Source organism: Rhamphochromis longiceps, linkage group LG5, assembly GCF_057381845.1.
Source record: "Rhamphochromis longiceps isolate RC_006_pf linkage group LG5, R_longiceps_female_GT1.1, whole genome shotgun sequence".
Taxonomy (NCBI): Eukaryota; Metazoa; Chordata; class Actinopteri; order Cichliformes; family Cichlidae; genus Rhamphochromis; species Rhamphochromis longiceps.
The window spans coordinates 22,289,083-22,299,417 of NC_140561.1; the positions used below are offsets into that span (position 1 = coordinate 22,289,083).

At 40.0% G+C, this 10,335-nt stretch overlaps 1 protein-coding gene across 1 annotated transcript; it reads right to left on the minus strand.

The window, feature by feature from the left end:
* Positions 1-1,580: 1,580 nt before the first annotated feature.
* On the minus strand, positions 1,581-10,129 carry twf2b (twinfilin actin-binding protein 2b). The gene is made up of 11 exons (XM_085406641.1): positions 10,021-10,129; positions 9,157-9,234; positions 8,877-9,055; positions 6,904-6,999; positions 6,722-6,826; positions 6,625-6,639; positions 6,484-6,525; positions 6,241-6,366; positions 5,907-6,057; positions 4,203-4,324; positions 1,581-4,106 (listed from the first exon to the last, which is right to left on the minus strand). Exons 1-11 carry the CDS (start codon positions 10,043-10,045, stop codon positions 3,939-3,941), a joined length of 1,107 nt encoding a protein of 368 aa, XP_085262767.1. The 5' UTR covers positions 10,046-10,129; the 3' UTR covers positions 1,581-3,938.
* Positions 10,130-10,335: the final 206 nt, after the last annotated feature.

Genomic DNA, 10,335 nt, shown 5'->3' on the forward strand with positions numbered 1-10,335 from the left:
GCTGGAAGCATGTAAATATAATAATAATCACTGCAGCCAAGAAGAGTGCCTGACAAGCCCAGTTCTAAGTATGCTATTAAGACTCGACTGTAGGCTACACCGTGTTCGTGTTTTCCTCCGAAACAATAAGTTCCGTTGGAGCAGCCTTTCAACGCCTTTCTCTGTCTCTCGCAAGCAAAGTTGACCCAGATAACAAAGTAAAGCTATTTTTCATCTATGAGCCCAACACGGAACCGGACGTATTAGCCAGAGGTCCCTTTACTATGGTTAGGAGCCGCGGACCTCCAGTAATAGTAATAAATCACACAGAAATAGTACATTCATGTAGTTGTAAAAAGCACGATAATATATTAAGTAATCCAAAGTATTCAGAATACGTTACTCTCATTGAGTAACGTAACGGAATACGTTACAAAATACATTTTGGGGCATATATTCTGTAATCTGTAGTGGAATACATTTTAAAAGTAACCTTTCCAACACCCTACACTGGCTGCATTAAAGCGTGTATTGACAAAGTCAACCTCTTATTTTGAAAGCTTCCGGTTATGTTCAGCTTACCATGCTGCTGTTGATAAGTGCTGCTGTTGATAAGTGCTGTTGTCATGCGCGAAGGAAATATTGTTTATTTACAATTATTCTGCGCAAGACTGTGATATTACGCAATACCAACTTTAAGTGTGCAGACTGTAGTTATTATTTTATTGTATGACACTCGGTGAAGATTATGTCCAAACATTGCAGCATGTTAATATTTAATTCTTCAGCTCTTTATTTCTGTACTAAATGTGTTATGTTATCATGAAGAAAATTAGGTGTGACGCCTTCCCTCTTGCAGATGAGCTAATGTGCTTAAAATTAGTATGTCTTCAAACAGGTTCATCCTAATGTACCCCACAGTTTCCATGTGCAGAGATAATGACCTCATGAAAGCTGCTATTCAGCTCTGAACCAGTTTTCCAAGAAAACAAGCTCAAATCAACTCAGTTTCCTATGAGATACAAAAGCAGCAGAACGCACAGCTGAATGCTTCCGAGTAGAGCGCATTCCCGGAAAACACCAACACGCACGCACACACCCACACACACATGCTGCACACATACACATACAACCAGCTGACCTCTGCTGCTGAACTGTGACCCCTGCTGCTGCTTTCCTGCATGACCTTTATCACCAACACATGTGCACAATTAAAGGGAAAGAAATGAGGACACACACACTAGAAAATACAGAAAACATTTTATTGTAGAACCATTGTAAAAGAACAGCCCTCATTTGATCCTAGTCAGAGCTCAATCAGGTCACTGATGAAGGCAACTGTAAATAATGTGGATGAGTTTGTGTCTGCTAAAGCGTGGTCTGTGGGCACAGCACATGCCTGGGTAGTGTATTGTAAAGGATACTCCACCCTGAAGCAAAGAAATTCATGTAACTTCCCCCACAGATCTTGATGAGCTGAACTAATTATTAGTCAGGCGATCAAAGAAGATGGAAATAAAAAGGCAGGAGAAGAGTGGAGAGTAAAAGAAAATTTTAACCCTTAACCCCCCCCCCCCCCCCCCCCCAGCTTTATTCTGGAGACCAGCAGAGCAGTCCAGTTCATACTGTATACAACAACACAGATATGGTTTAACTGGCAGCTCATTATAGTCTGCACTGTTTCCAATGGTCAGCAGGGGGCGACAGAGAGCCGAATGAGAAAATGACCTCACTGCTCTCTTGATCTGCAGCCACTGATGAGATTTTGATCTTGATTGCTAGTTTCCAGTAAGCTTTGAAACTACACGTTGCTCATAGTCACATGCAGAGTAAAACAGTCGATAAAGCAGAATATGCTGTAGGGAGTAGTTACCCTGTGATCGACAAGTTAGTCGATCAGATGAGTGTGGAATATCCTCTCAGACTGACACATCTAGATTTTTTTAAAACCCTACAAAACAAGACGGCAGCAGCTGAGACTTTGAAGTGAAATGACCAATGTCAGAGAGGCTACCCCCAACAGTTACAGTACTATGTAAAAATCTCGAGCCAACCCCCTTTTCTTTATATTTTGCTTGGAAATTGGTGTATCTAAATTTGAAATGTGCAATCATACACGGAAATGGGGTATATAAATGGTAAATGGCCTGTATTTGTATAGCGCTTTACTAGTCCCTAAGGACTCCAAAGCACTTCACACAACCAGTCATCCACACACTGGTGATGGCAAGCTACATTGTAGTCACAGCCACCCTGAGGCGCACTGACAGAGGCAAGGCCGGACACTGGCGCCACCGGGCCCTCTGACCACCACCAGTAGGTGGCGGGTGAAGTGTCTCGCCCAAGGACACAACAACCGAGACTGTCCAAGCCGGGGCTCAAACCAGCAATTTTCCGATTACAAGGCGAACTCCCAACTCTTGAGCCACAATCGCCCCGATACATAAGGCAAAAACAATGTCTGTATGATTATAATGCGCTTGAAAGTCAATAATTTATGTGACCAACTTCGAAAATCTTCAGCACAGTCTAAACTCTAGTATTTTCTTTTCTGTATTTTCTTTAAGTAGTATTCAGAAATAGTTCTGGAGGACATTTAGCTTTTTTCTTTGTTGGTTGCCTTTTGTTCTGTTCTCTATCAACATCATCACACAATGCTTTAATAATTATCAGGTCTGGGCTCTGGAGAGGCCAATCCATGACTGGCAGTGATCCACTGTGTTTTTCTATTGAGGTATGCTTTTACTGCATCTCTGGTGTTTCTGGGATTCATTTTGACAACATCTACAACACCATTGGCTGAAATACACCCCTGAACCATGACAGAGCCTCCACCATGTTTTACAGATGGCTGTAGACCCTTAGCTGTTGTACTTCTCTCCCGACCTCTCTACATCTGTTGCATCCAATTTCATTATGCATGTCCAATAACAATAAACATAATGCTATTCATTACTACGTATCAATAATTTGAACAAAATATTACACTTACATTCATCACTCCATTAGACCTGTTGTCACTGATTTTTGTCCAGTTCTTGTGTAATGTGGCATATGTCAGCCTTTTCTCCCTGTGTCCCTTCCTTAAGAATCCTTTCTTGATGCCCGTCCCTCCACTGAGAGCATTTGTGATGAGGTTTTAGTGAACAGTAGAAGGGTTAGCTGAAGGGCCAGATGCATTTCTCAGGTCATGTTTCAGGTCTTTGTTGGATTTTTTCCCACTTCTTCAGGACATGAATTTCAGAGACTGTTCATCTGCTGTTGATAGTTTTAAAGAAGTTTTTAAGCCACGTTTATCCTCCACTTGTTCCGCTTTATCAGCGTTTTTACAGACACACTGCACACTATGTTGAGATAAGCCAAGATCTTGGCTAAAAGCTATTTGAGCTGACGTCTTTCATAGATTTGAACTAAAGAAATCAGTTCTTTGTTGTTGTAAAACAAAACTGTTTTACTCCTTAAGTTTTTTTTAACTATATATTTGAATGATTCAAATGATTCATAGGTCAGTGTTAAGAGTTTTAACAAATAAGTTAAAAAAAAAAATCTCCTGAAAATGGTCAAGGACTGGACGCAAAATAACTGAAAAAGCATTCAGTGTTGAGAGAAAAAAAACTATAAAAGACCTGCAGAAAGCCTGACTCCTTCCAACCAAAATCTAAAGAAATGACGTGTGGCCCAAGACTTTTACATGTTATTGTATGTTGCTATTGTCTATTTTTAGAGCTTTACACAGAGATGAGGCTGCACAGTGAAAACCTACAATGCAATGTAAGTTTTATAATGTCTGCTGCATGATTTAAAATGACTTTTAACAAGAATTTACAGTTTCATGATGATGATGCATCCCCTTTAAAAAAAAGGATTAGATTAAGAGACATGAATAAATTCAAATCAAATAACAAGTCAATTCTTAGATATCGTGTTGTGTGCTTGTGTTATGCAAATGTGTGTAATGTCTAATTTTCTTCCCCGTTTTCTCCAGCACCCTTGATGAGGCGTTTGTTGCCCCTTTTCCCTCCTGGGCCACGGGGCTTGACAAATGCCTGCTTTAAAGTGTGCTCCATGGGGTGCACCTCCTCATACAGGAAGTCTTCTGTCAGACCATCACCACTGTCTATCTCCATCTAAGCAGGTATGGAGAGTAGACAGTCATTAGACAGTTTACACAGTGACAGTGGTACTACAGATTATTTGTCACCGTCTCTGTGGGAGAGCTGTACCTTTTTAGTGACTTCCAGCTGGTAGTCTCTCTCCACCTCGTCCAGTAGCCTGTTCTTACAGCTGGAGTATAACATCCGCTCCTTGATGCTACAGGTGTACCCAGGCATCGAGTATATAAACACTGAAACATAGATGAAGCTGATCTGTTGATATTTTCTGCCTCACACAATCAGCTTCACTAGCTACTTCACTACTTTCTGTTATAGATGACGTACTGTGCTGATTTCCTCATTTGTACATAAGCATCATTCATGACATGAAAATGCGCAAGACCATAGTGGGTCTTAAGTAAAAAGAGACACAGGCCTAGATAGCTGCAAACGTTACATATTGTAGATCCGACTGGAACATCCTATAATTAAGCACACATGAGGCTAACCCCACACTGCTTTTCAGAGTAACTAACTGAATAATTCCAGCTCATTTGTTCAGTATAAAAATCACTTGTACAAAAGGTTCAAACTAGATTAACAGCTCGGCAGCTGATTATATAAAACAAACAATGTTTTTAAATAGGTTTCGCATGAAAAGGAGACACACAAGCTTATATCTCCTCTGTCACTGTCAATGGTAATTCATTTACATGTGTACTGGAACAAAACAGGCGTTCATTTGCAGCTGTTATGGAGACTGGACTAGTCAAGTCCAAGTTAACACTCAAATCTTTTTAGCATTTTGGCCCAGCCGCTGACAGAAATAGCTGCTATATCTGTAGCTCGGTCATCAATGTTCATAATTCTAACTGTTTGTGTCTGCTTATTGGTGCTGGCTTTATCAGAGCTTCTTCACAGCTGCCTGTTACTTGAAATCAGGCCAGTGAAAGCAGGGAACATAAACAACAGAACCAAACAGCGAGGCGAAAGATGATAAAATCCCCCACAGACCTGAGGAAACTGCAGAGTTCACATTATACAGCAAATGTGATTTGTCAGTATCTATAGAAACACTTATTTGTGAAGTGAATAAGCTGAGCGGTGCAGTGTTCTTGATGGTAATTCAGTGCCCTTTTTATATGTGTATTGTGCACACTTGTTAATTATTTTTGTAATATTTTTGTAATTTTTATTTTCGTGTTTACAATCAATCAATCAATCAATCAATCAATCAATCAATCAATCAATCAATCAATCAAGCAGGCAGGCAGGCAGGCAGGCAGGCATATAGGTAGTAGTTGTAGATGAGTTGGCATGCAAACTATGGGGGACCAAAGCAATAACAAGGACATTTTTGGTGTAGCACCCACTTTGCGACCAGTTTTACCCAGCAACCACTCAGCAGCCACTCAACAACCAACCTGTCGGAGAGTATGCATTTTTTCCCAGCCTCCTGGAGAACTGACCAGTCTCTAGACCTGTGTGACTGAGGCCTAACTAAACTTGCTAGTGTTAGCTAAAAGAAATTCACCTGGATGACCTCAAAGCTTCAAAATAATGGTCCCCAAACCAATTGATGATGTCACAATAGCTAAAGCCAGTCTTTATGTACAGTTTAACTTGTGGTTGGCAAACCACATGGTGTCACTCAACAAGAATTAGAAGAAGTTAGGAGAGACTAACATCCTGAAAAAAGTGGAGGTGATGATAGTTAAAACAATATGTGTGAACTCTGTAAGCTACTTTCATTGCCCTTCACTTTTATAGCACCAAATTAGTGCTTTACAAGTCACAGACAGTGCGTGAGGAACTCAGTGAGTTTTTACTGACCCAGAGCTTCCTCCTGCTGGCCCTGATGGGAATGTTTGAAGATGAAAAAGTGGTATCTAGGTGAATCTGTGGGAATCCTGTAGGGAAGTTCGTGGATTTCTGTAGGTTTAGTGTGAACCAGCTCGATGGTCTCTCTGTCTACATCCAGCCTCTGCAACACAACATACGCAAGCAAATGTAATTACTTTTGAGGGGTCAAGTCACGTGCAGTTAGTTTCACTGGCAAAAACACACCCTTAGATGTTGTTATCAAATATATGTTGTATACTTTTTACTGTATACATGTAAATATTCACTGTTTAATGAGCTATAAATGTTTTCTATGGGGGCTCACCAGCTGGATATAGTTGATGCGTTTATGCTTGAGTTGCTGCAGAGCTCGTTTGGCCTCTTCTTGTAAAGGAAACGCAAGACCCTGAAGAGTCTGTGCCCGTTTGTCCAAGCCAAACTCCATTGTTACCTTCAGGGGAGGGAAAAACATATTTGCACTGCTTCTTCCTCACATGAAATGCAACTAAATCAGCCAAAAAAACAAAATCAAAAAACAATCTATGTCTATGCCGAAGACTTCACAAACCCTTGCTCTCGCTGTCGGAGTCCCAATTCGTCTGCGTTCATCCTGCAGACAAAAGAAACAGTATTGAAATCACTATACAATAAAGTTTTAACATAAACATACTTGAATTCTTTTATCATAATGAAAACAAAATCAACATACCCACACAACTTTATCCTGCAAGGAAAACACACACAGGATGAGCACAGATAACTCACGTACCTATAAGAGTCATATAGCTTTGACAGCCTGTCTGTACCTCTGTGATTTTAATTCGTTGTAACTCCTGCTCAGCTGCTGTGAGAGGAGCTGGGGAGGAGCAGGAGGACCTGTGGCGAAGGTATCCCTGGAAACACACGTCTTCCTAGAAACACAGAGACACCAATGGGTTGGTTGTGAGTGGCAGTCCATCAGTTATTATGCAGGAAGGACCATACTGACCTCCACCGTCCCAAATACTTCGTCTTTGATGTGACCTCCTCCAAACTCTTTCTTCAGTGTGGCACGAGTCGCTGCATACACCATCTTCTGCCTCACCTGGAGAACACCAGGACAGACACAGCGACAAAAAACCTTCACACAGTTTTACTGGTTTTCTGTAGCAGTGGTTCTTTTCAAAAATAAAGTATTTGTGAGCGGGGAAAAACAGCCTGTATAACTGAGTTTGATTACAATTTGTAATTAAACATCCATCCATTCACTTCCGCTTATCCTTTTCAGGGTCGCGGGGGGCGATGGAGCCTATCCCAGCTGTCATAGGGCGAAAGGCAGGGTACACCCTGGACAGGTCACCAGTCTGTCGCAGGGCTAACACATAGGGACAGACAACCATTCACACTCACATTGACACCTAGTGGCAATTTGGATTATCCAATTAACCTATCCCCACAAGCTGCATGTCTTTGGACGGTGGGAGGAAGCCAGAGTACCCGGAGAGAACCCACGCAAACACGGGGAGAACATGCAAACTCCACACAATTGGAATTGAACTCAGGACCTTCTTGCTGTGCGGCAACAGTGCTAACCACCGTGCCACCGTGCTGCCATTCTCACCTGGAGAACACCAGGACAGACACAGCGACAAAAAACCTTCACACAGTTTTACTGGTTTTCTGTAGCAGTGGTTCTTTTCAAAAATAAAGTATTTGTGAACGGGGAAAAACAGCCTGTATAACTGAGTTTGATTACAATTTGTAATTAAAGAAAAAGAAAAAAGAAATCTATTACTAAACGGTGTCATTTTTATTGTCACGTAATAATAATAATAAAATGATATTATAATTGTTTTTTTCTAACAAGTTCTAGTTACATTGTTAGAAAAAGTAGTTTCTTCTTCACTAGCAAGGGCAACTTGAGCGATCAAACTCTTTTCCATTGTTTTGATTTGATCAGAGTTAATGTGGGGGAGAGGTCCTGCACTAGCATGTGGGATTTGTTTTCTGTTTTCAGCTGTTTTTCTTACTGAACTAATTATAGTGTAATTTGTTTAGGAATAATACATGATTTTTATTCTTATTATCATATTATTTTTATTTGATCATTTTATTAGCATTTTATTATTATTTTTATTATGATTAATTTTTAGAAATTAAAAAATGTTAAAAAATTAAGATAAAAGTGAAACATTTCCTGCAGCACTCCAAAGTGATGGTGTGGGCAATATTGCACACATCCTGTCTATGTATGGAAGCTTGTTTCTGCCACTGGAAAAAATCACATCCATAAGACAAAATGTACCAACCTGTTATTATATAATAATTTTGGGATAATAACCTACAAATCTGACATATGTATGGCATTTCAAACAGTTATATTCAGCATGTGCAGAGGCTGTTTTTACATGAATTTGCTACAAAGTCTTTCTGTGCTCAATTTAAATTTGAGATTAAGATGTTGGCTCACAACCACGATCACATTAAATCAGAAACTGTAAATGTAAATAAAATCTAAAGATGATTATTTGTATATATATATTTAAGTAAAAAGTAATAGTTTGATTTTATTCTCTAAAAAGAGAATAAAATCAGACAGCCTTTCTCTTACTTTTTAGATGATCTCTGAGCTGTTTTTTTCCTTTTTAAGACATAAATTGCTGTTAACTATGTTAAATAAAACAGAATTGAAAACAAAATGTAAAAACAAACTAAAAAACATAATATCTCTGATTCTAATATTTTTGGAGAAGGCAACAACACATCAGATATGTTACAGATCTTAAATTATATTTAAAAAAAAAATCTATTTTCAATGTGTGTTCACTAACAATAAGCATAAACTGATTTTAGCCTCAACTTAAACTAATATTAAGACATTTTTGCCACTAAACATGAAGTTATTTTGATTTTTCCACAGGACACTGTCCTACTTTTATGTCAGTCTACAGTGATGGTTTCGTAAATGTGCTGCACACATACTGGTGATTGGTCAGGTGACCATGCGATGAAGATCCACTCATAACCCTGCGCGTTCTTGGAGTCCAGGCGGTAGAGGATGTAGCAAGGCTCTAGAGGCGTGAGCAAAGGAAGCAGGAACTGGTCATAATCCTTGTCCCAGCTCCGGGCTGGCTCTTTGTATGAATGTAGCACCAATTCCTCTGCAGAGAGAAAAGAGTGAACAAAGTCAAGATTTGGAGATGTTTAATGAAAGCTCACTTATATCAAATACTGTAAAATGCCACAAATATTCCATTTTTACCGTTTCTGATAATAATCTTCAGGATTCTGATGGCACCTCCCCTCGCTCGGGCCAAAAAATCTTTCAGCTCAGATGTTGCTTAAGTAACCAGATATAAGGCAGACAAGTCAAAACTGAGGATGGGTGGTTGAAAGCCAGTGAGACAGAGCTGACCAAGTAACAACCTGAAACTCTACTTCAGGGAAAAAATTTGATCCACTGCCAGACGGTCACACCATCACCTGCAGAGACTCAGAGAGCAAACATGTGCCCCCCAAGAATCACTGAAGGATCTGATCGACCATCGTCGATAAATCCCCCAATTTGAAAAGCCTAAGGACAGAGCGTCATCACAGAAAACTCAAACTTTGGCTGTTTGTTATGTACTTTCCTTCTCTCTTGCCATGGTTACCAAACACAGCGCTCTCATTAATGATGCAAGATCAGGTGAGAAAGGTGAGAGAGGTTCGCTTCCGTCAGCCTGCCCACCTTCACGCTCCGATTACCAAAAGCCATAACACACATAAAAAGCAATGTATGCATGAGATTCAACTATAAGAGCCTGAATGTGCTAAACATTGTTAGCACTGACATCACAAAGGTGAAGAGAAATTTTAAATGACTAAGAACAGATTAAAAATGTTAGCACATACTTTTATAATAACAGGATAAATTAGCCTAAAGAAGCTAAGCGATCACTTGAGAACAATCTTTAATTTTTTTTTGCAGAAAAACATCAGAAGATGTGAAGATGTGTTATTAGCAGCAGTGTAGCTCAGAGTCTGTTAATAAAAAAGCATTTAAAAAGCTTTTCAAACTGAGCTCAGGGAAAACTGGGATAAAACTTAAAGGCACAGTTTACATTTAAAAAAATAAACAACTTACCAATAATTCCAGTTTGGTGAGACATCTTTTGGCAGTAAGTTTTCACCGCTTCACACTCCTCTCATCCAACAAGGACCAGGTCCAGGTCACAGTGTGTCCTTGCTCTTCTTGCTCAGCAGGTAGGCTGAGCTGATGGCAGACGGAGGGACCCACGCGCACCAGTGACATAAACGCCTTGAGGGTGACTCAGGAGCTTCCTAACACTTGAAATACAATCTGCGGAACTGTGGCTGATGAGTAATAACGTGCCTGTCAGGGGATATGCCACCCTCACCACTGATCTAAAACTCTTTGCGTATCGATGACCACAACTTT

Coding starts and splice junctions, on each gene's coding strand:
- twf2b (XM_085406641.1), bottom strand. CDS start 10,045: ATGTCTCACCAAACTGGAATTATTG. Junction 6,827..6,903: donor AAGTATTTGGGACGGTGGAG/GTCAGTATGGTC, acceptor CTGTGTTTCTAG/GAAGACGTGTGTTTCCAGGG. Junction 6,058..6,240: donor GCATCAACTATATCCAGCTG/GTGAGCCCCCAT, acceptor GTTGTGTTGCAG/AGGCTGGATGTAGACAGAGA.